The following is a 24,791-nucleotide window of genomic DNA, read 5'->3' as shown; positions in this document are numbered from 1 at the left end:
GGGGCGGGCGCGAGGAGAGCGTGGGGTCGCGGGCGCGCCGTCCCGTGGGCACTGCTCCTAGCCTGCCCGGCGATCCGAGGCCGCCTGCTCGTCCGGCGCGGCCCGAGGAGGCCGCCGGCGGCCATGGCGCACCGCTGCCTGCTGCTGTGGGGCCGGGGCGCCTGCCGACCCCGCGGGCTGCCCCCGCTGCTCGTTTCCGGCGGCCGCGCGGGCCCCGCGGAGCGGCTTTGCATGCGGACGGTGAGTCCGGCGCGCGCGCCCCGCTTCCGGCCCGGCGCCGCGTCAAGGTCACCGGCCCGGCTCGCGGCGTCGGACCCCGGGCCCGTGGTCGGGCGGGTTGGAGCGCGCATCCGGACGGAGACGGGCCTCCGAGCGCCGGAGCACCCGGGGCCCGCGGCCTTCACCCGCCCCTCCGCCCGAGCCCCGCGTGCCCTGGGGGTGGGGCTACCGGCGCTCGGCCGACACCCTCACCTCGCGGCTCGTGGGCGTTGTCCGCTCCAGAGGCCGTCTGGTGGTGTGGCCGGCGGCCTCGGGCCCCGGGAGGGGGCGCCGTGCAGGCGCGCGGCGGGTGCGGTGGGATCCGGCCACACGGAGCCACGGGCGTCAGTCCCGGGACCTCCCTGGTCCGGCCTTGAGGAAGTGTTCTCAGCCGCTCCGCGGGGACAGCAGTGATAGTACCTGCGTTCCTGACGTTTGTTTGCTCCTCGAAGCCCTGCTGCAGCCTGGATGTCTCTGTCCGTCTCCCACTCCGTAATGCCCTACGCCACGCCTCTCTGCACTTTCTTCATTGCGTCCATTTCCCCGTCTTACCTTGCTCTGATCCCTCACCGTTTGTCCCTTCTGAATGTTGGACTCTGACGTGGAACGAGCGGGTGGGATCTGCTTTGTGAGTTTGTGAGGTTTTTTGTTTTGGGTTTTTTAAATTTTGGCCAGGAGTCTTACCTGAGCCCTTCATCCGAGTAGCACCGTAGTTCCTATGAAATCGTCGACGCTGAGGTGCAAGGACTAGCAGCTTGTTTGGGGGTCCGTGACACTTACTCCCTGCTACTGCCCTGAAGGTCTCCGTGGGGACACCGGGGCATTACTGTGCCACCTGCAAGGGACTCTGAAAGGACAGATTTTCCTCTCGAGCTGTGCTGCTGTTAAAAGCCTCTTCTAACAGTGAGGTTCCTGGGGGAAAGAGTTTGATGTGTGAGGTGTCCATTCTCAGGTATAACCCTCAAGAGGACTAAACAGATGATAAAGCAAGTGAAAAGTACTCACGTTGTCGAGTTAACAGCTAACCCTCTAAAATGAGGTGCTCTAAACTTAAACTTTGCAAATTGGTATGTTTTATATGTGTTTTTTCTTTGAATGGGCTTGGGTTGGATAAGCAGAGGGAAAAAAGTTCATTGATGGGTCTCCTGTAGACAACCGCGTCGGCATCCCTGCAGTCACAGGGGTTGTTGCTGCGGGTGTTCCGAGCCTAAAGGGAGCCTGTTAGTCCGCAAACTGGAAGTATTGAAACAAAAAGAAGTGGTGTTTACAGAGTACATACCTTGTACCCAGCTCTGTTCTGTATTGTCACACGCAGACTTGCTTTATGTGCTGATACGAAGAACCCTTGCTCTCAGATAGCTTTCAGGATGATTGGGAATGATCGTTTAAATGGCCGCAGCATTTTTAAAGTGCTTTTGCATTCACTTACGTTTGATCCCACGGTAGTACTCCTGGGAGCTGGTTGTCTTCTTCCACTGCAGGTGTGTGACTCTGAGGCTTCCAGTCTTGGGAGATAAGTCGAAGATCATCGTGCAAAAAATACACATTTCCAGCTTTACCAAAACGGGAAGTTCTGACACTGTTTGCCTGGTAAACCATAGGTCCTGCAGGTCCCAGGCTAGGCATCACTTCCCTTGCAACATCCCTGGTCCCTCAAACACGTACCTGCTTCTCTGCACCCCCTCTGTCCTTACACTAACACGTTTGTATTGCACGGAGGGTGCCATCCTGTGATTGATTTGTCCCCGGGACTCTCTTCCTCACTCTCCTGAGTTCTCTAGGGGCTGTGGTGGTTCTGGTCCCCCAGGGATCCCCCCCCCCCCCCACCGCTTGGCAGCCCTTGACCAGGAGCAGATACTCTAACTTGTCTGTCCAGCTGGGATAACAGGTTGTTGTAGTCCACACCCTTCGTGGATTTGGCACTGGAGAATGTGTAATCACTTATGACACACTCTTATCCAATATCAGCAGTTATTCATAGGCAGGAGTTCCCAGCTGCCAGAAAGGGCCTAACAGCAGAAGCTCCGAATTCTCTCAGACCTGCACTTGCTGTCAACCAAGAACAGTGTCAGTGTTTCTGTCCTATTTTGCTGTGTATTCGTTTGAAGTTAAATCAGCTTATCATTTTAATTGACATTTTAATTCAGATATCATAAAATCCATTGTTTTAAAATGCCCTGTTCCATGGTTTTTAGTGTAGTCATAAAGTTGTGCAGCCATCACCACTTTTCTAATTCCAGAACATTTTCATCACCCAAAGTAAGTCCCTCCCCACTTCTCCCCAACCATTCCCCAGCCTCAGGCACCTACTCACGTACAGTCTCTATTGATTTCGTATTTTGGACATTTCACATAAATGGAATCATATGTGAACTTTTGTGTCTGGTTTCTTTGACTTAAAATAATGTCGTCAAGGTTTCATGGTAGCAGGTGTCAGTGCTCCGTCCCTTTGTTACAGCTGAGTGTTCCATGGTATGCGTATACCACATTTTGTCTGTTCCTCGGTTGGTGGACATTTGGGCTGTTTCCACTTTTTGGCTACTGTGGATAATGCTGCTGTGAACATTACCGTACAAAGTTTTGGGTGGACATAGGTTTTCCATTTTGTTGGGTAGGAGTGGGCTTGCTGGGTCATGAGAATGCCAGGCTTCCCCATAGCGGCTGCACCAGGGCGCGTTGCCCCAGCGGTGCCCAGGGCTCCAGTGTCTGCACGTCCTCCCCGACACTGGCTGCTGTCTCTCTTTTTGGTTATGGTTGAACTAGTGCATGTGAAGTGGTTTATGTGGTTTTGTGATGTTTTATTCTTCTCATTGGACCATAAAGGAGGCCAGTGAGGATGGAAACTGATTCAGATGAACTTCACTTTAAACATTCCCGTTTGTGTGCAAGAGCTTGTCCTTGTGAAAAATGGTGGTAAATTTTCACTTTTCAAAAGGATAAGCTGACTTGAAGTTTTTTACTGTCAAGTTTGGATGTATCCCCTCAAAGCACCTTGCCATTGATTGCTTTTAATTGTGCAGCTAAATATTTAATACAGAGCATGTTCAGTTTGTTTACGTTGTACTCCCATTTATCAGGACTGTATTTACAAACAATTTTAGCAACATGTTATTTAAAGCAGAGATGTATCTGTAATGGGGCTTGCGTAATTGGAGTTGTCACCAGAATGACAATATCAGATATCTTCTGAAGATATCTGCTACTAGTATAAGGATTATATCAGTGATGTTGGACCATAACCTTCTTATCTGTGAACTGAGATCAACGTAGTTTAGTGGTCCCAGGCAGCACTGTTGTGTAATTTCGGGAGAAGGAGCTTGCAGTGTGATACACCCTGCAGGTGAGACAGCAGATGCCCGTGTCGGAGTTTGCAGGGCTAAGTACACGATGCCCGAGTGAGTGTGCTGGTGGGGAATTGTAATTAGGTGTGATCTGAGGTGCTCTTGTCTTCCGGATTGGGTCTGCGGTTCTTGCTGGACTGGAGCGGACAGGGCTGGACAACGTAGTCCTCCCTGCAGGGGCCATCCTGTGCTGGTCTGTAACCGCCTGTTGAAGGGAGAGACAGTCCATCCACCTTGCCATACTAGGAGATGAAGCTCTTCTTTTAATTCTTTATCTCGATGTAACCTTCGTGCTTTTATTTATATGTTGTGTTGCAGCTTTATCGATATGCTACAACTCAAGCAAGAACCAGCAGAAATTCTCTTCTGACAGATGTAATTGCTGCTTATCAGAGATTCTGTTCTCGGCCTCCAAAAGGTAAACACTCAGATGTGACCCCCATGTTCTTGTTTCAGAGACTCACTGTCAACAGGTGTTTACGGAGCAGGTGCGGAGGGGTCACTTCACTTGGTTCTTCACGTGTCGCCTCGTGTAACCCACCCCGCCTCCTGTCTGACCGCAGGGCTGACAGCATGTCACCGCGAATGCAGCACTTGTGCGGAATGGAAGCGGCTTGCCAGCTGGCTTTCTCCTCTAACCCCTCGGGGTTGTGAACTGTATGATCTGGACTTTGGTTTACTCCTGCACAAGCAGCCTTATGCTTTTTAGTGATGAGTCGGATGCTTTAAAAACAACACACACACACAAGACCTGATGAGGGAACTGTACGCAATACCTTGTAATAACCTTTAATGAAAAAAAAGAATATGAAAACGAACATGAGTACGTCCAGGCGTGCCTGGGACACTGCGCTGTAATCAGAGATTGACACACTGCAACTAACTGTGCTTTAAAAAAAAAAAAGCCTGACAAAACCTGATGAATGTTAGTTTGAGGATATTGTTTTTCTTTTCTAACAGGATTTGAAAAATACTTTCCTAATGGAAAAAAAGCCAGTGAACCCAAAGAAGTTACGGGAGAAAAAAAAGGTGCGTTTTCAACAGACTCTGTGGACTCGCTGTCCCCCGATGTGTGGTGCTGCTGGCAGCTTCCACCAAGCGAAGAAACCTTGTCTGAAGTCAGTTCTGAAACTGCAGGTTACAAGCACATACAGAATTCTGCGTGGCGTTTTCCCTTGATTTTCTGCCCTTATTTTTCCTTGTTATTTTTCAAATTGAATTAGTTGAAGGTCGCCTTATGGTACGGGTTGATCGATGTTAGTCGTACTAGTAATTAGTCATGTTTACCTGTATGTTTGGTAAATACGTTCGACATAATTCGACCCATAACAGCAACTAGTTTCAGATTCTTACAAATGAATTTTATGTGACCGAGGTGGGTTTATTGTTTGTTTTCTGCCAATGATCAGAATCAGGTTTTTCTTCCAGGAGAACCTGTCAGCAGTGCTCACTTCGCAAGGTGGGAGGGGGGACACGTTGTACCTTCAGGTGGGGCGCAGACACACACTGCAGCAAAACAAACCCTGCAGCACGTTGTCCCACAGGCCACTGAGGCCACAGCATCTTCATGCGGGGGCGGGCAGAGCGCTGTGTGGACGGTCACCGGGCTGCTGTGCAGCTGTTCTGGGCAGCGTGTGTGGTGCAGGCTTGCCCACTGGGTGCTCGGTCCTGTGTGTCTCCCCTGTGCTCCCGGACGCGTGTCAGTCACCAGCCAGCTGCTGCGATGTATTCTGCAGGAAGATTTGTATTAAAGTCGTAGTGAGAATGTTGTTGGAGACGAGGTTTCTGCTGAGCTGCTGCACACATAGGCTCTCTGTCTACACGCAGACTCAAAGCCCGCGGCTGCCCCGCGTCCTTCTGGAGGAGGAGCTGGTGGTGGTGGAAAACGGGGTGGCAGGAAGGATGACTCCCACTGGTGGTCCCGGTTCCAGAAGGTTCGTTAGTTTGGAGGCTCTGGGGTGGCCGGGGCGGCGGGGCTCACATGGCTGTGGGAGGGCTTAGTGTCCAGCAGGGCACAGAGCACGGGCGACATCTCGGGCCTCAGAGACACCCTCCTTCCTTGCGCAGGGTGACGTTCCGTGGGACGACAAGGAGTTCAGGATGTACTTTGTCTGGACTGCACTGTTCTGGGGCGGAGTCATGTTTTACTTCCTGTTCAGGACCTCGGGGCGGGAGATCACGTGGAAGGACTTTGTCAATAACTACCTCTCCAAAGGAGTGGTGAGTGTTTCCCAGGATCGCTGGCTATAGTGGTTCCGAGGGTGGAATTCAGATTAGACCGGTAAAGAGATAAACGGCCAGCAGGTTCCTGGGCCTGTTCATCAGAAAGTCACATACTGAATTTTTAGTGCCAGAAAGTCCCGCGGCCAAGGAGCTGCTTTGCTCTGACCCAGCAGCCCCCACGTTTGCTGCAGACCCCTTTCATTTCATGTCACTTCACGCCAGCACCTCCTGCTCCTGAGCTGCTCTGGTGCACTTGTGGCCTCGCCCCACTCCGGGTGCCCGCCTCCCTGGCTCCTGCCCTTCGTCACCTGTGGACTTTGACATGGGCGAATTAGGGACACTGTTGACGGGAAGCGGAGAGGGGCTCTGGGACTACGGATGGGTCTTTACCCCGTAGGGCCCTGCCCACTTCAGCGCATTTCCCGTGCTATCTCCTGTAGGACACACCTTGCTTGGTGTCTTACTAAGAAAGGTGTCAGCAGCTGCCAGTGAGACGATGTCCAGTGTATCCAGTTCCTGAGATGTTGAAATGTGACAAATGCCCTTCTCAGAACTGGTGACACAAAGTGACGGTGAGAGACCCAGAGTTAGGCCTGCTCTGTAACCTTGGGGACAGTACTTAACCTGTCAATACTGGATTTTTCATCAATGAAAGGAATGAGATAAGTTGAGGCACTATTACTTAGTGAAGAAAGATAAAGAATCCAGAATTACCTGTAAAGGTGGGAAGTGAGGTGAGCACGGACAGGATGGAAGTGACGGCCACTCAATGTTCTCTCATGACTGAGGCTGTCACGTGCACGGCCCCAGGCGTCGTGGGGAGCCTGCTTTCAGGGAAGTGACTCTTGTCCTTGGAGAGTGGCTGCAGGTCCTGAGCAGGGGGCTCTGTGGTCACATGTCCTGACCTGCTGGCTCATTGCAGTCAGTCTGCCGTTGCCCCAGCAGTGTCATGGGGTCGAGTCCTTCAGTTACTCCTTCACAGGCACTGCCTGCCCTGTTCCAGCTCCTCCGGAATGTTCCGGGCCTCCCTCACTCTGCATTTTGACTCGTGCAGATCAGATGTCCTGCCAGAGCGGAAGCAGGGACAGCAGGAGGGGGGCCTCCCCCAGGAGCACAGCAACTCCGAGCCAGTCAGACTCGGGACGGGCTTTATCTGTGTTCCTGAGGACCCTGTGCAGCTAGGCTGGAACCACTCTATGCCCTTGGGTTGGCGAAAACTAAAAATCTTACACTAGTAAGCGTGGATGCAGAGCACTGGGCGTGCCAGGCCAGGGCTGTGACTTGGGGCTGCTCTGGTGGCATTTGGGGACGGCCGGGAAGTGGAGGAAGGCACATGTCTGAGGCTGGTGAAGCTGTTCCCGGGAGCGTGCGGGCAGCCTGAGCGTCTGCCATCAGGATGCGTAACTGCCCAGCCTGTGCTTCTGAAACTGCGTCTCTGCAGAGTGGACGTCAGCAAAGACAGACCTGCGAAGTTGTAGAAGAACACGTGCCAGCGAGGCCATTTTTAACGCTTAGAAACAGGCAGAAGTGAGTGCGCATGTAGGGCCAGGTCTGTGCTGTGTCGGGGCCGGAGGCGCTCTGGGGCGCCCAGTGCTGAGGGCTACCCCTGGGGTTCCCGGTGCCTTGTTTCTCTAGCCAGCGGGGGACATGGAGTATCGTTACGTCCCCCCTTGTCCTCCTCTGTACGTCTGAAATATCATATTCATTTTTAAAGAGCTTAAAAGAATATCTCAAGTCTTTTCTGTACATTTATGTCTGAATGCTTGACTTTTTAAAATTCCAGGTAGACAGACTGGAAGTCGTCAACAAGCGTTTTGTTCGAGTGACTTTTACACCAGGAAAAACTCCCGTTGATGGGGTAAATGATTTTATTAATTGATGTGAATTAGCTGTATGTTACCTCCTCAGCTTTAAAACTGAACAGCAGACATTGCCTCCCGTGGTGGTAGTGAGACGGGTCAGGTGGGGCAGTGTGGCAGGGTGACCCTCGACACCGAGAACCACTGCTGCAGGACGTGATGAAACATGCTCCCCACCTCCAGGGTGCTGCTCCCGCTCAGTAACCCTGGCTGGGGAGGGCCCCGGGGAGGCCTGTTGCCCTCCTGGGTTTTATAGCATAGGTTTACTGTCTGGATAAAAAAAATCTATTTTTGTGAAGCGATCGTGGATTAGAGGAGAAACAGAGTCTTTCTGTGCCGTGCAGTGCAGGCTACTCGGGACAGGGTCCAGGGTGCGGTGACCCTTCATAGGTGTTTCCTGGTTGTGCTGGAAAGGCAGTGTGACGCTCGTGGTCATCACTGGCCCACACTGTCACTCCATGTGCGGCTGTGGGCGTGTGTGGCCACGCCGTGGTTTCCTCTTGTAGCAGGGGCGGTAGGCGTTGGGCTGACACCCAGCCCATGTGGAGTCATCACCCAGCCAACACAGCCATCGCCTCGAGCCTTCTGGTGTCCCTCCCTAGGGCCCCAGAAGCCCCCCAGGTCAAGTGAACAGGGAGCACCTGGCACGGCCAGGGGCTTCTGTCCCATGGGGTGTAGTGTCTTCCCTGACGGCCGGTGGGGCATCTCCTCTGAGGACCGGCGAGTCTCGGTGGATCCGGGGCTAGGACTTCGCTGACTCTGCAGGGGTGCCATCTTGGCTGCATGTTGGTTTTTAGTTTGGGACTCAGCAGCTGAGATATTCCTGGGAAATAGAGAAGAGGAAGAGGACGCGTGTTTTTTATGAAAAGGGGTGTCTTTTCCAGTAGATTTTTCATTCCCCTGAGTTGCTCACTTTAGAAGCACGAGGAACGCTGCTGGAGAGCCGTTACCTGCCGAGGCTCGCCAAGCGCTCTCACAGAGCGGGGCGCGATCACTGCCTCGTTGAAGCCAGTCTTAATGTTGTTGGGGTTTTCTAATTTGTAAATTTTCAGTATTTCTGGAAAGTTCTTAGAAAGCCGAACCTTATAGTGACGGGAACCGTTCGTCTCCTCCTCATGCCTGACAAAGTCAGCGCGTCTCTGTCTTGTCTTGGTAGCAGTACGTCTGGTTCAACATCGGCAGCGTGGACACCTTTGAGCGGAATCTGGAGACTTTACAGCAGGAGCTGGGCATAGAAGGGGAGAACCGGGTCCCCGTGGTCTACATCGCCGAAAGTGACGGGTAAGAAGCAGTGGAGACACGAGGGCCCTGCTCTGGGAGGGTCTCGAGTGTGCTGTCGCCAGGTGGCCACTGGTCCACGTTATGTTCTCCGTTTGGCTGGGGTTTTTATCCATTAGTAATGCCCGAGTTTGGGTGGGTGTCTGGTTGGACCGCCCCACGTGGACGTTTATCCTGATTAAGCAGTGGTTTGGGGCGCCGGTCCAGTGCACCATCTTTTAGTAGGGCCTTCGCACCGAGGGCCCTGTGTGGTCAGAGGGGCGCCTCCACCTTCCCTGCCCTCCCCGTTGCCGCTCAGTCTTCCAGGGCAAGTGAAGCAGGCCCTCCTCCTCCCTGTCAGAGCCACAGCTTCCCTTAGCACCTGTCTTCAGGGAGGCCGCATCGGGTCGGGGTCTCTCAGGAAGGGCCCATTGGTGTCAGGGGTGGTGACCTGGAGCTGACTCGGGCATCTGGCCTCTGGGATCTCGCCGTGCGCACGCAGGGAGACCTGGTGACCTCGTCCGCCTTCAGTGCAGAGGGCAGGCGGGCCTGGCTGTAGTCACCACGTGGAAGAGCAGGAAGATGGATCGCTGGCAAGTCAGTGAGCTGAGTCTCCCTCGGCTTCCGGAACTTCTTGAATCCTGCTTTGTGCAGACCTACAGTCTGCCTGCAGAAGTTAGGCCCACCTAGCCGTTGGCATGGCTTCACACGTGATGTGGTCCTCAGCCCCGAGGCTGTCACACGCTTCCGTTATGGGCTGGTGCTGAGACACCACACAGAGTTTTGTGATGCAGCATTTTTTAAACCTTTATTGTCAACATGGGTTTTTTCCCTCCAGAAATAAACCAAAGGTAGTTCTCTCCTGGTTTCTGCTGCCTGCTGTGGTGGCGTTTAAAATTTTAAATAGACGCAGGAGGAGGGTGTAGCTCAAGCAGCAGAGCGCATGCTCAGCACGTATGGGGTCCTGGGTTCAGTCTCCAATACCTGCTCTAAAAATAAACCAACCTAATTACCTCCGCCCCACCAAAATAAAATAATTATACTAAAATAGAGGAAAAATTAGAAAGCTAATCCTGTGGGGGTTTTTTTTTCTTGTTTGGTTTTGTTTTTCACCTGAACCAAGTACAAGATTCTGATCCAGAGTTCTTGGGGTGGGTTAAACTGCGCTGCATCGTATTACACAGCGCCCGTAGTTGTGCTGAAATTAACTTTACTAAGACAAACAAAGGGAAGGCAGAGGCTGTGGGTCACTCCTGAACCACTCCCCCTAGAACAGCCCGGGGTTGGGGGGGCACACTTGTCCCCTGAGGCGCCTGTGAGCCTGCCCGGCCACACAGACACAGCTTTTACTGTACGCTGTTAACTGAGTGAGGATTGGACATTTGGAAGATACCTGTTCAGAATAAATTGAGGGAGTCTAGTAAGAGAACTGGAATTTCTACCCAGGCTAACACCAGAATCTTGTTGAAGTTTTTAAGAGAGCACCTGGAAAGAGATTTCTCTGAAGCAGGTGTAATGAGAGTGAACCGCGGGTCCATGCGGGGCGCAGTGGAGGTTACTGGGGTAGAGGCGAGTCCCTGCCTGGCACAGCGGTGAGAGTGGCCGTTCTTGGGTGTCCCTCGCTGTGCTTCTGCTCCAGTGGTGGTGACATGGCACGGCCCTCCTGCGCCCCAGGGAGGGTGTTAGGACGGCCAGGTTTTGTGCGGAGGAAGTGCGCGCTGTGTCCAGCAGCCGCCCTGCGGGCCTCGGAGCACTGAGCCTTGCTGCGTGCGCCCGCAGCTCCTTCCTGCTGAGCATGCTGCCCACCGCGCTCATCATCGCCTTCCTTCTCTACACCATCCGGAGGGGGCCGGCCGGCATCGGCCGCTCGGGCCGCGGCATGGGCGGCCTCTTCAGTGTCGGGGAGACCACCGCCAAGGTGCTGAGGGACGAGATAGACGTGAAGTTCAAAGATGTGGCAGGCTGTGAGGAGGCCAAGCTGGAGATCATGGAGTTCGTGAATTTCCTGAAAAACCCAAAGCAGTACCAAGACCTGGGTGCAAAGATCCCAAAGGTAAAATGAGCTTTCAGAAGGTGATTGGCAGCTTGTTAACCTGAAAATCCTTTGAAGATTTCCTGACTCTGAAGTTATAATGTTACGCAGTTTGAGTACTTGTCATAAAGCAGCTGTTTCTCTCCTTCCTCCATCCTGACATAACTTGTCTCTGTAACCCGAGCGTCTGCTCAGGCCGCTGCTCTGTTCCTGCACGTGCTGTTTGCCCGAAAAATCGGTGCGCCTCCCCTTGGAAGCGGCCTCGGGCTGCCGTGTCTCTTTCTGTGACTCCATGCCCCTGTCCCCGCAGCTGCAGCCCCAGCGCGTTGCCACCTGCGGCAGCAGGTGCAGACGTCCGCCCGGGCCGGCATTCAGGCTCAGGGGAGGACGGGCGGGAGCACGAACTACCGTGCCCACCGCTGGCGACGGGCAGCCCTGAGACCTTTGCGTTCCCGGGGCCAGGCTCAGCCGGGAAGGGAAGACCCGAGGAGGAAACGTCTAATTCTTGTAAAGATCCGTCATCAGAGTCTCCTCCAAAGGAGCCTCTGTAGAGGCGAGCGGCATTTCCTTGCTTTCGGGTCTGGCCTGCCTGCAGGGTGGGAGGTCACGTGTTGTCATTTTGTAATTTGCTGTTACTCGTCTGAGTACCTGTTTACCTCTTACCCCGGCATCTCCACAGCCGAAGTAATAACAGTGCCTGAGAAGCGCGTGCTGTCCTTCTCAAGTTCACCGTGGTTACTGGGTATTTTACTTCATTTGAAATTTCAAAGGGGAGAAAATAAGCGAAGTGTGGTATTTGTTTCCCCTTGAATTATTGAAGTAACTCTCAGGTGGCTTTTATTAGGTTTGTAGCGTAAGTCACCCTTTATATACTGTTTGAAAGGTCTAAGAAGCAACATGAAAAATGTCATAAAATAAGGGACATATTTAAGATTTCACATTCCTGCCAAGTTACTTTAAACAAAGCAGTCTCTGATAACCCTTTTCTTACTCATACGAGAAGTGCTGTGCCATCGTTCACGTTAAGAGCTACGTAGCGTGTGTCACTGGAGTGTGCAGACACGCTTACGCCTTGCAGTGATTTATGGATACGCGATGTAGTTTTCTAAAGTCCTAGTTGAACGTACTTTTTTTTTTTTTTGTATCTGAAGGGTGCCATTCTCACTGGTCCTCCAGGCACTGGGAAAACACTGCTGGCCAAGGCCACAGCCGGGGAAGCCAACGTCCCTTTCATCACCGTCAGTGGCTCTGAGTTCTTGGAGATGTTTGTCGGTGTGGGTCCGGCTCGAGTAAGTCCAATGTCCTGTTCTGATGGTGCAGCCTCCTCCCCCTTCCCCCCAGGACCCCCCAAAGGGGAGCCTGGCAAAGATGGCCCTGTCGCCTGGAGTCCCGGGGAGCGTCCCTCACTGGTCAGCGCCTTGGCGGCCATGGCAGGGCAGAGCCTGCAGGAAGGCCTGTGACTTTGACCCCGCCACCCCGGTCCCAGTCGGCTAGTCGGGCGGATTTGCTGTTGCAGAGTTGTGCAAGTTCTTTGTATATTCCCGGTACTGACTCCTGATGGATGAACGTTTCAGGTGTTTTCTCCCATTCTGTGGGTTGTCTTTTCATTTTCTTGATAGTAAAACACAAGTTTTAAATTCTGATGAAGTCCAGTGTATCTGTTTTGTTTGTCTTAATGCTTGTGCTTTTAGTGTCGTGTTGAAGAACCAGTTGCCAAACCCAAGGTTACGCATAAGTACTCCTGTGTTCTTCTGCGGCTGTTAGAGTCCCCCCCTTTACGTTCAGATCTGTGATCCACTTTGAGTTAACATGGTGTGAGGTAAGGGTCCACCTTCCCTCTTTACACGTGTGGACCCAGTTTTCCCGGTGCCATTTGTTGAAAAGACCCTTCTTTCTCCCTTGAATGGTTTCGCAGCCTTGACCACAGATAGATACCTGGGTTTATTTCTGGACTTTGAATTCTGTCCTCTTGACTTGTGTCTGTCAGGACCACAGTTCTGACTGCTGTTTCTGTAGTAAGTTCAGAAATCAGGAAGTGTGAGTGTGGGTTAATAGTTAAAGAAACACTTCAGTTTTCACTCTTGTCTCACCAGTGTCTGAGGTGTGGACCTTGTAGAGCACTGCAGAGGTGCAGAGTGCTGTCCCAGGCGCTTCTCCAGGCGTCGGGATACAGCTGGCAGTCAGTGTGGAGCTTTGTGTTGTGGCAGGTTTGGCGGTGACTGTCTCATCCTCGGGGGGTCCTAGATGAGCTGTGCTGGGGGCGGGTGGAGCCCTGGCTTGTGAGGCACAGAAGCCTTGGAACACCGGGGACTGTGGAGCAGTTGAGTGTTGTAATGATGGACCATGGGCTCTCACGTGGGCGAGGGGGCTGGAGGCAGGAGAGGAGGTGTCAGGGCTGGGTGAGCGGGGCAGGAGCTGGGCCATAGATGGAGAGCGGGTTGTGGGAGGTGCCGGGCAACAGTGATCAGAGCAGGCCGCTCAAGGCTGCTTTTCTGGAGGGCTTCCTGGCCACGGCAGAGGCAGGTCAGGGGACTGAGGACGTAGCACCTGGCATGGGACCGTGGGCGCCAGAGGGTGGAGCGCCTGCCATGCGGGGAGCCCCAGCCGGCGGGGTCCGAGGTAGGGATGGGGTGTGAGGTGGACCCCAGCTGCAGCTGGCCTGGAGGGAGGGCTAGGAACCCCTTCAGGTGGAGAGCTCAGCGGGGCAGCCAGTTTCAGGTCAGGTGAGGTGAGGACAGTGTCCAGGGACAGGCTGGGGGGTCGATCGCAGGTGTGGAGCTCAGGGAGGGGTGCCGGATGCTGGGCTCCATCGTGAGGGGGCCGGTTCAGAGCCACGTGGGGCGGAAACCCAGGACCCAGGCCGGAAAGGGTGGTGGGGCGAGTGGACTCTGAGTAAAGTGACGGGAGACCAGGCCTCGGGGTGTGTCTCTGAGTCTCTCGAGGGCGGGCGATGGGGCATCTGAGGCCTGCTCCGCGGGCGGGAGGTGAGCGGGGGGGGTCCCGGGTGGGCTTGGGTGGGCCGTGCCTCTGCTGTGTGTACATGGGGCTGGGCTGGGGGTAAGTGTCTGCTTTGTTGACTGCCTCGGGCACCAAGGGGACCCGGAGGGGTTTGCTGCGAGCAAACTGAAAATGGGTGTAAACTGGACAGTTGTGCACTGTTACCTTTTGTTGGACAGAGGTGTGTCCTGTGAATCTGCTGATGTGTGTGGCTCATCATATAACAATAATTGGTGACAGTCTAGAAATAATATTTGCTCGCCTTACATCAGTTTCCCATCAAGTTATTCATCGTTCGCCACTTCACTTCTCTGCTGCTTTTGTGACTTCTGAAGTTCGCACTGTGCAGCATGGGACACCAGCCCGTCTCCCTGTGGGACAGGAAGCTGGGCGTCTGCTCACTTGTCAGGAGCTCAGAGTTGTGGTTTTCTTCAGGTCCGCGACCTCTTTGCCCTCGCTCGGAAGAACGCTCCTTGCATCCTCTTCATCGATGAGATAGATGCCGTGGGGAGGAAGAGAGGAAGGGGCAACTTCGGGGGACAGAGCGAGCAGGAGAACACCCTCAACCAGCTGCTGGTGGAGATGGACGGTGAGCAGCCGCGTCTGGTGTCTGCAGTTGTCTGCGCTGACATGGCAGCAGGCGGCCTTCTCTGACACAAACAGCCCCTTCTAAAGGCCCATGCAGAGAACAGCAGAACCGTCCTGCCTGGCGGCCTGCCGTCGCTCACACTGACGGTGATCTAGTGTTAGAACCTGGTGCTGAGTAAGAAAAACTGGTGACGTGTGTCCCTGAGGAATTAGTGTCATTCTCAGACCACCTGTGACTTTGGCAGATTGTGAACGCTGTACTGCATTAATGAGCTTTCCTGTTACGAGAGAGTTCTGGGGCAGGCAGGGTCCTTCCTCCCTGCTGTGAGGTGCCTGGATGCTGCCGGGCACAGAGCTGCCTGCCTTCCTGAGCCAGGCTTGGGGTCAGGCCCAAGAAGCTGGAGCCCCTCCTTGGCTCCTAGGCCTGGTGCACAGCACAGCCCACCCTGGGGCCCCTTCAGGGCCAGGGTCCTGGGGCCGCGGGCTCTGCTGCCGTCTGAGAAACAGCCGGTCAGGTGGAGGGAGCTGGGCCTGGAGGGGAGGGCAGGGAGGAGCAGGTTGGGGACCTGCCTGCAGAAGCTGGCAGGGGTCCTGCGGCCCAGGAAGCCTAGACTCGACCTTTGCAAATTTAATCTTAGTGATTGTAAAACTTTAAAGTTGTAAAGTTGACATCATCATCCAAGTCTCTTGTTACATAAATTAAAATCTTTAGTAATTTGTCTTTCGTAATTGGTTAGTAACTGATCCTTAAGGCTCTGAGTCTTACGTGTGACTTGTCAGGAAGGACAAGGTGAGTAGGAAGAAGCGTGCAAGTCGGCGGCTCTAAGCGCGCCGGCCGTGAACGGGCCGACGCGGCGGGTGGCGCCCCAAGGTCCTGGCGCGCACACTGCTGCCTCTGCCTCGCAGGATTTCATAACGCGGGCGCCTTTGGTGTCTTTCCAGGCTTTAACACGACCACAAACGTGGTCATTTTGGCGGGCACCAACCGGCCGGACATCCTGGACCCCGCGCTGATGCGGCCGGGCCGCTTCGACCGGCAGATCTTCATTGGTGAGACGGTTTCCCTGGGCCCAGTCCAGTTCCTGTGAGGAGAGGTGTCACTGCTTCCCTGTGATTTATTTTCCTGAAAAATACTTTCTCAAGGACCACCGGACATAAAAGGAAGAGCCTCTATTTTCAAAGTTCACCTCCGACCCCTGAAGCTGGATAGCGCCCTGGAAAAGGAGAAGCTGGCGAGGAAGCTCGCATCCCTGACTCCAGGGTTTTCAGGTGAGCGAGCGTAGCCCCATTCTCCTCGCCGGGTGGGATCCTTCCTTTCTCATTCGCTGTCTCCCTCCTTCCACCCTTGACGTGAAATAAAAAGGACCATCCGGAGCGTCTGGGAAGATGTATCTGCGGGCACGGGCACCTGCAGTGTCCCGGGGGCCTGACTTTTCATGGTAATTGAGCACATTGTGTTGTGGCTTTATGTGAAAGGGTAGCGCACAGGGACTGAAGGGTCTAGAGGGCACTTGGCAGGCTTCCCATGGCCGACCTCCGCTGTGTGACCGAGGCGCTGGGTCCCTGTGATTCTTCTTCCCACCGTATCCCCGCGTGTCCACGCCAGTCAGTCCCCGCGGCGGCGCTGAGCCCCCTGACGGGCACCTTCAGTGCCTTCCTGCTGGCACATTGTCCACGCCGTCTGTCTGGGTAGACGGCTCCTGTGGGGTCTGTCCACTGTGCACCCTCGCAGCTCAGTCCACAGGGCCAGGATTGTGCCGGGCGGGCCCTGCACCTGGAGTGGCTCGGGACGGTCACAATGCCACTGAGCCACACTGAGGTCGTCCAGGCAGCCTTCCGCTGTGGGAGGGGGACCGTGGCCCCTCACTCGCCATGTGCGACCGGCCAGCCTGGCTGTGTCTGGTGGGTGAGCTGTTGGTGTGTGTTGCTTTCACAGGAGCCGACGTTGCAAATGTCTGCAACGAGGCCGCTCTGATCGCCGCGAGGCACCTCTCGGATGCCATAAACCAGAAACACTTCGAGCAGGCGATTGAGCGGGTGATTGGTGGTAAGAACCCACGTCACAGGGCTGCATGGCGGGAGGCCCAGGGGCTCGGCCCCCCGCTGGGGCCTCCCCGGGACCTGCTGCCCCAAGCCTCTCTCCTCTGGCATCTGCCAGGGCCGGCAGTGCCGTGAGGTGCTGCCCCCGTCCCCCAGGCGGGGAGGCGTCTCCCTTGAGGTGCACGCACCAGTTTTTTGAAAACACTCCCAGTCTTACTGTTTCGAAAAACGTCATCATATGAGTTAAACATTCTGCGAGCCAGGCGTAGGTGACCAGTAGCCGTAACAGCTGTGGGACCAGGACACACTCGGCATGCGCCGGTGGCGGGTTCCTCACTTCCCAGAGCACGGATGGTTTAATACCGGTGCAGAGGTCACTGTGGGTCAGGAACGTGGGCTGGCAGGCTCCGCGGGAGCGGGGCTCGCCCAGGGTCGGCAGAGAGCGGTGTGGTGTGGGGTGGCGGGGACAGAAGCGGCTTGGAGGTGGCACTGTGATGCCGTGCCCGGGGGAGGAGGGCAGACTTGTCAGACTCGGGTCCCCCTGGAAGTGAGGCAGAGACAAAGCTGAGAAGCTCGGCTGACTCTAGGTTTTACAGAGCCTTGAATGTTAAGCTTAAGGGCTTCTGAAACGTGGTTCCGTGGTGAGACTGACCTAGCACGGGTCCCCGAGCCGCCGAGTGCCGTGATGCCAAGACAAGTGGTAGTTTCGGGATGTGCACCTCTGAGGAGGAGGGAGGCAGCTGCCGGCAGAGAACCCCGTGCTCCTTACCGAGCAATGGCAGACGGAGGCCGGGCAGGACGTGGTACTCGCTCTTCCAGACTCCTTAGTGTGTTACCAGTGGAGGGCTTCTCCCACATGAGTTACCTGGAGCACAGGAACACCATTGTCTCGCGTGTGATTTGTGTCTGAACAAACTACAGGACGGGGTCCTCCAACTCTGAGTGATGCAGGCGAGCGTGTCGTCTCAGGCCGCTGCGCTGGGGCTGCGGGTCCCAGGGCCTCTCCGGGCGGGCGTCTCCAGCCCTTCCCCAGCCCCGCTCCTTTCTCGGGGTCCTTGTTCCCAGTGTGTGTAAATTCCCAACGCCCAGACCATGCCTTTGTTTTCTGTGAGTTCTGTTTTGAATCGACCTGAGTGCTGAATTTTACTTGGCCATTCTGTTTATTTCCCAGAGCAAGCTAAGTGGCCCGGGACTGGGAGAGTAAGAGGAAAGTGGGCTGCGGGGTGGGGGGTGGCGTCACGGGTGAGGCAGTGTGCGGTAGCGTGGAACCCGCTCTTGACGTCACTGCCACTTAAGCGTGGGTTTTGTTCTGTCAGGCTTAGAGAAGAAAACCCAGGTCCTGCAGCCCGAGGAGAAGAAGACGGTGGCGTACCACGAGGCCGGCCACGCGGTTGCCGGCTGGTACCTGGAGCACGCCGACCCGCTCCTGAAGGTAAGGCCGTCAGTGCTGAGCAGAAGGCTGCCTGGCCGGCCGTGTGAGCCGCAGCTTGGGGAGGAGACACTCCCCGGAGGGCAGGCGTATGAGGAATCGTGGCAGAGACGTCTGCTGATGGTGGGGGTGGGGAAGAGGTCACGCAGACGAGCTAAAAGGTTTGGAAAGACAGTGTCCAGAAGGTGGAGGAGCATTCATCCTCCAAAGCAAGCAACCCCTAAAATAACAGGCAAGGTGTTTGCCCATGTACTGCCCCAAGGAGGAGGAACATGAGTTAGGCCCTGCAGTTACTGCTGCTGGAGTCGTCAGCCGTGACCAGGCACCGCTGCGGCCCCCTCAGTGCAGCCGGACTCATGGGCCTCGCTGATGGGACAGAACCTGGTGCAGCCACTTTGGAACATACCGTGGCAGTTTTTTAGAAAGATAACGAATGCTTCCGATCCAACCAAACGGTCCCACTCTGGTATTTACCCAAAAGAAATGAAAAACACGTCCACGAAAGACTGACTGCTCTATTCAAAGCAGCAGTAAGCTGGGAAGAGCCCTGAAGTTCCTCCAGAACGATGGGCGTGTGCTGCGTCTGCACGGCAGGTCGCCGTGCAGCGGTCAGAGCAAACGGGTGTTCCCTCAGCAGCAGCGAAGGCGAGTCTTGGGGACGGCGGCCGGGACCAGGCCCAGGGAGGCGGACGCCGCGGGAGGCCGTTCACGTGCCGTGCTGGTCACTGCAGCCGCCCCCGGGGCACGTCTGCAGCTGTCCGGGGCAGGAGGGCACGCAGGTGGCCCGGGGGGCAGCTCTGGGGAGAAGACGAGGTTTTCTTTGTCTTCCTTGTCGTAAGGGCCGTGTTTTGTCACGTATACACCATCCCCCAGCAAAGGCGATTTTTAGAGGTGAAAGGAATTGAGCTGGGAAAAGAGGACTAGAAAAGGAAGCCTGCTGGCTAGAGCCTGCGTCCTGGGAGCAGGCATGGACGGGGCTGGCGGTCAGGTCAGGGGGAGGGACGGTTCAGCTGAGTGTGACAGAGAGAATCCCTTCCCGGACTCTACGCTGCGTGTGTCCTGGGAGAAAGTTCTCTCCTGCCTGGTCCCGCTGGATCTCAAGGCACCCAGGCCAATGGGCCACCCGACCGGTGCATCTGGCTGTGGACACGGCGAGGATGCAGGGCTGGTGGCACCCACACCGCTGTGCTCCCCTGCCAGGTGTCCATCATCCCGCGGGGCAAGGGGCTGGGCTACGCGCAGTACCTGCCCCGGGAGCAGTACCTGTACACCCGGGAGCAGCTCCTGGACAGGATGTGCATGACGCTGGGCGGCCGCGTGGCCGAGGAGCTCTTCTTCGGCAGGATCACCACTGGCGCCCAGGACGACCTGCGCAAAGTGACTCAGAGCGCCTACGCCCAGGTGAGTGCGCGCGGGCCCATCCTGCCCCTGCGCTCCCCTGGGCTCCCCCAGCCCCGGGTGCCCCTGCTGAGCTTGCAGGGCTGAGGACGTGCAGGCCTGGCTTGGTTCTCGGGAAGGGTCCTCTCTAACAGCATCTGAGTTTCGGGGAAGAGGCCTTCTCCGTAGCAGCGATTTCTGACCAAGCGCGACTGAAGCCCGTGTGTGGTGTCGGTCCCGTTAGAAGCCCGTGGGTGCCCCGTGCACTCTGCCGTGCCTGCCCCTGCCGTCCTCGCGCACCACACGCGGCCCCGGGCAGACCTCGTGGGGACTCTGCTGGGTCCTGCGCTGCTCAGGGCCTGTCCGCCCACCTTTTTTCTAATGACTCATTTTTTTAATTTTTAAAAACTTGTTTTCTTCATGTTGTATCTTTCTTACGCGTTATTTGTTGTTGTTTGCTTATGTTCTTTCTACTTTAATCTTCACTTTTCAATATTTTTCCTGTGTGTCTAACTCTCCTGCCGTCTGGCACCTCAGGTGCGTTTCTCTGATCCTGACTAGTTCTCTGCTTTTTCCTTTACTTTCCTGGCGTGAGTAGGTGTTTCCGAGGCTGTGGTTACGGTTCTCATCTGTTCCACGGGCGTCTGTCCGTCCCACTTGCCTCATCTGTGGAGACGGGACTCTGGCTCCTTCCTTTCCTTTCATGCTCTTCTGTAGCCCGTTTCTACGTGGAGTTTGCTTTTCTGGTCTCTTGGGAAGGAGATGGGTCAGGACAGCTTTGCTAGTTTCATGGTTGTAGATTCTCCTTTTCTGTTGTTTTCATAAACGTTTGAAGAACGTGGTTTCTTCCTTTCTGAGCCAGTCCTGCTCCCCGCTTTTATCTGCACCTTCTCTTTTCTTATTAGTTTGGGTTTTACTCCCGGAAGCTTCTTAATGTGGGGCTAGTGTGGGCTCATTGGGTCCAGCCCAGCATGGCCCGCGGACGCAGGGACCGTGCACAGGCCCCTCCCAGGTCCTGGTGCCTGGGCGGCTTGGGGCCCCTCCACTTCCCCTCGGCTCCCCTCACTCGGAGGTGATGTCACGGGGTTTGTCCCGCCCGTCTGTCACCTGGTTTGGTGTGGGTGTCGTCTGTGGGCTTCTGGTTCTGTCCCCGCTGTGTCCGTCCACGCAGAAGGCCGGGCTGCCGGGTGCAGAGCAGTCTTGCAGTGAAGGGTGTGGAACAGGTGTCATTGTAAGGGCTTGTCGCCGCCGCATGGCAGCACGTGGGCCTGTGAGCAGGGCGGCTCACTCACGCGTTCTGGTCCAGATCGTGCAGTTCGGCATGAACGAGAAGGTCGGGCAGATCTCCTTCGACCTGCCACGCCAGGGGGACATGGTCCTGGAGAAGCCCTACAGCGAGGCTACCGCGAGGCTGATTGACGACGAGGTGCGGCTGCTCATCAGCGATGCCCACAAGAGGACGGTCGCCCTCCTGACGGAGAAGAAGGCGGACGTGGAGAAGGTAGGCACCTGCCGCGCGCCTCGTGCCGGTGCCGGCTCTGCTCCGAGTCGGGGAGGCGGGGGGTGTGGTGGGGGCTCACAAAGCCCTAACAGTGCCAGAGAGGCAGGGGGTCCGCACTCGCCCCAGAAGCACCTGAAGTGCAGAGCCCCAGCCCCGATTAGGGTCGACACTTGTTCTTCACCTTCGGGATGAAGATGCAGCCAGAGGGCAGCCAGAGGGACCAGCCAGCCTAGCTCAGCAAGAGTTGACGCGTGAAAACCAGCTGTGCTTTCACGACGCCCTCCCTGCTCTGTCTTTTCCTTCCTTGGGCCTCATTTGACAGCAGCTGCCAAAGGGAGCCGTCCTTTCTCATTCAGTCCTTCTCCTGCGTCTAGTAAAGCCTAATTATAATCTGTACAACTGAAAACAATTTTTTGCTTTTGCCCAGCCGGGCAGCAGCGACAGGTAGAGAGTCATTGCTCAGATGCAGAGAGTGAACAAGAAGAGGCCTCGGGGTGACTTCAGGCTCCTCCTGGTGGTGGACACCAGCCGGCCGGGAGGAAAGGGTCAGTCAGGACAGGCAGGGGCACCTGCTGCAGCTGGAGGGGGCAGGCGGCTGCCCTGGGCTGGTCACTGAGGAGGGAGTGAGCTGCGGACCTCAGCAGAGGGTGCAGGAGCACCCGGGAGCTCCCCGCTTACCCTGGGGTCCCCCCTTCCGAAGGTACAGCCCACCCGGCAGACAACGGACAGGAAACGTCTGCAGGAGACAGTTGGTTCCACAGAGAGCTGACTGCTGGGAGGGGTGCCTGCCGGGAGGGGGCGCTGCGCTGCTGAGACCCAGGTCACTGCTGTGGGAGCCCAGCTAGGCAGGGTGGCCTCGGGGCCAGGCCTCAGGAGAGCAGGTAACCGAGCGTGTTTCCCAGGTGCTGCCTGAGAGGTATGACTTCTCTGAAACCCCCGCAGCCTCCTGAGGTCACTTCCTTACCGTCCACGAGTTACAGGTGAAGAAACGAACACCCAGGGAGGTCTAGCAGCTTTGCGCAGGGGCACGTGGCTGGAAGGGGCGGGACCAGGATGCTGACCGGCCATTGACCTCTGACCAGGCCTTGCTGTCAGTTGGGCTTGGTCCGGACTGAGACGGGCTCTGAGCAGCGGGGTTTGAAGACTTGCCATGAAAACAAGAATGTCAAGTAGCTCACTAATAAGTTTATGTCTGTACATGTTGAAATACCAACGTTTTTGATCTCCTGGGCTACAGAACACGTTGTCACGGCTTTAGTGGTCGCCCCCCCTGCGGCTGTGGGCGGGCTGAGGGTCTTAAAGCCTGCTTCTTCAGTGCTTATAGACAAGCAGTGTACTCAACGTCAGGGGGTCTTAGTATTCTGGTCATGTTTTCTTAAAGAATCTTTATCCCTTAGAGACAAAAACTTACGGATAAAATGCTAAGGCATCTGGGATTTCCTTCAGGACAATCCGGGAGTAGATGAAACACAGATGGCTGTGAGTGGCTAGTTCTTGTTAGTTATCCATATTCTTTCTGTATATTTTTGGTACGTATTTGAAGTAATCCATAATAAAGCTTTTAAAAATTGAGAAGATAGAAAGGAACTGTTTTATCATTATCTATCTTTTAAAATATGGCATTTAATGTAGACTACAGGCAAGATAAATTTCTCCGCGGGGGGTTACGGGAGGAACCAAGTCTGCTTTCTGAGAGTTTACAACTTCACCTGCCTGCTAGCAGTCAGAGCTCTAACGTTACCACCCTGCCCTGCTGACGCTGCCACTCACCTCCACACTCGCCGTTGGCGGGGGTCCCTGTCAGATTTGTGGCTCAGCCTCCCTGGAGATCAAAACCTCAGGATGCGAGTGTTCCTGCTCCCCTCCTGCTGTGTTTTGTGTCTCTGCCTCATTTGTCCTTATTTTTTTCCACCAACTTCTAGAATTTCCTACTCACCCCATTTCCATCCTTCCCCCGCCCGACACTTGTGTTACGACCTCGTGCGTCCTCCCAGAATTTCCGCATGGTCCATCAGCACAGAGAGCCCCTCAGCCGGCTCTCCTCCCCGGGCACAGCCCAGCGTGAGCCCCGCCATCACGCATGTGCGGCCCGGAATGCGTGTCAGTCCAGTGTTTTTGCACACCTCATTCTGACACTGTGTGGCCATGAATAGCTCTTACTTCCCAGGGGCCTGGTGTCCTTTTCTGGGAGGGGGTGGGCTGTAAATCAGCGTCATCAACAGTGCGTGGACGCTGCTGGTAACGTTGAACCGCGCCCTTCTGTCCAGGTCGCTCTCCTGTTACTAGAAAAAGAAGTGCTGGACAAGAATGACATGGTTGAACTTCTGGGCCCCAGGCCATTCGCAGAGAAGTCTACCTACGAAGAATTTGTGGAAGGCACAGGCAGCCTGGACGAGGATACCTCGCTCCCGGAGGGCCTGAAGGAGTGGAGCAAAGAGCGGGAAGGGGCCCGTGAGGAGCCCGCGGGTGAGAAGGCCGCCAACCAGAGCTGAGGGGGGCGTTGCGGCACGTCTTGTGTCGCGGCCTCGGTGTGCACACGGCGTCAGCGCTGGCTCGCTGGAGGCCCTGCGACGTCGTGTCAGCCGGCTGCAGCCCAGGTGACAGGGAAGTCGGGGGCGGGGGACGTGCCCCGCCTCGGGCTCTCGGGCAGCAGCTGCGTCAGCGGGTCCCACGCCCCTGTCGGGGCCGGATTCGGGGGGCCTTATTCTCACCTCGCCCCTCTTCACTCCTTCAGGGTCTCCCTCTGTGATGGCTGTGAAATTAAACTGGAGTCCTGATAGAGTATTTTCATTTGATTTAATATTTTAGAGATTGAGTCCAGATCACATGTTGCTCTTTTGCGATAGAATGTTTTCCTACGGAGAGTGTAACATATTTAAAAAATGAATGTATTATGTAAATACAGCTTCTTTATGTTAAAAATAAAGTACAAACACTGCACTTCTTTCCTTGTGAACACACAGAGGGTCCCGGGTTACGCGTGGGATACTTTCAGAAAACATAATGGAAAGGAATGAAAAGTTGTTGCTTTTTAGGGAGGAATCCTTCAGCATCCAGGCTGGCGGGTCCTCAGCTCCAAGAGGCTCAGCCCCTTTGGATTTGTGCGTCCCACCCGGAAGGATGACTCTGGGTGTACAGAGCGTTGACACCAAGTGAGTCGGTGCCAGGTGACGATGGCGGTGGGTCGCGTCCTCACTCTGCGGGTCACAAGCAGGCCTTGGTCCCTCTACATGGTCTGGAAGCCGGTCTGTGACTGTCGTGGGCTGTCCGGGCCGCCCAGGATGGCAGAGCGGGGCCTTTCCCTGAGCTGGGGAGCCTACCCTCCTGCATGTCCCAGAGGTCCAGGCCGAGGTCCACGTTGTGAGCTCACTGGTCCCATTGGGGGAGTTGTGTGTGCCAGGCTGCAGAGACGCAGGGTCCACACGCCGCAGACCTCGGTCAGAACTGCCGCCTGAGGAGGCACAGGGAAGCTCCAGACGCTGCCGTTTGAACTTGGAGGCGCTGAACGTTGCTGCATTTTCTGCACTTTCTCAGCAGCCTCCTTTAGTGTTACTCCAGCTTGCCTTGTGTGTTCCTGATGCAGGTAAGTGTGTTGTGGGCCCGTGACTGTCAGACTTAAGGTGCAGCACGGGGCAGCGTCCCTGCAGGAGCCGACCAGTGGGCGGCAGGCGGCCCGGGCAGGCCCCTCCGTCCTGGGAGCCCGGGGCTTCAGGAGCCCCGTGTCCCCGCCTCCCTTCCTCAGAGCATGCAGTGGGGGGTCGGTCAGCGAAGCCCGTGGGTGAGGGCGACTTACTCCCTCTCTGTGGGAAGGGTGCCAGCCTGTGGGTCTCGGCGGATCCCCCAGGGTTGGGCCAGATGTGAGTCGGGCCTGTCTTGGCAGAACTGACAG

At 55.7% G+C, this 24,791-nt stretch overlaps 1 protein-coding gene across 2 annotated transcripts; it reads left to right on the top strand.

Moving 5' to 3' along the window:
- Positions 1-12: 12 nt before the first annotated feature.
- AFG3L2 (AFG3 like matrix AAA peptidase subunit 2) lies at positions 13-23,842 on the top strand. Of its 2 annotated transcripts, XM_031439226.2 has the most exons (18): positions 13-240; positions 3,918-4,017; positions 4,560-4,628; positions 5,427-5,533; positions 5,667-5,819; positions 7,606-7,680; positions 8,838-8,962; positions 10,718-10,991; positions 12,122-12,259; positions 14,403-14,556; positions 15,498-15,605; positions 15,699-15,824; positions 16,492-16,602; positions 17,912-18,027; positions 19,225-19,425; positions 20,708-20,902; positions 22,300-22,381; positions 23,170-23,305. In XM_031439226.2, exons 1-17 carry the CDS (start codon positions 124-126, stop codon positions 22,366-22,368), a joined length of 2,238 nt encoding a protein of 745 aa, XP_031295086.2. In that variant the 5' UTR covers positions 13-123; the 3' UTR covers positions 22,369-22,381; positions 23,170-23,305. The 2 variants fall into 2 exon arrangements, with proteins under 2 accessions (XP_031295086.2, XP_031295083.2); XM_031439223.2 differs by lacking the exon at positions 22,300-22,381 and having other exon boundaries at positions 17-240; positions 23,170-23,842.
- The last annotated feature ends 949 nt before the right edge of the window (positions 23,843-24,791 follow it).

Source organism: Camelus dromedarius, chromosome 32 (assembly GCF_036321535.1).
Source record: "Camelus dromedarius isolate mCamDro1 chromosome 32, mCamDro1.pat, whole genome shotgun sequence".
NCBI lineage: Eukaryota > Metazoa > Chordata > Mammalia > Artiodactyla > Camelidae > Camelus > Camelus dromedarius.
The sequence above is the reverse complement of the archived record's forward strand: the minus strand, read 5'-3'. Positions and strand labels throughout refer to the sequence as shown.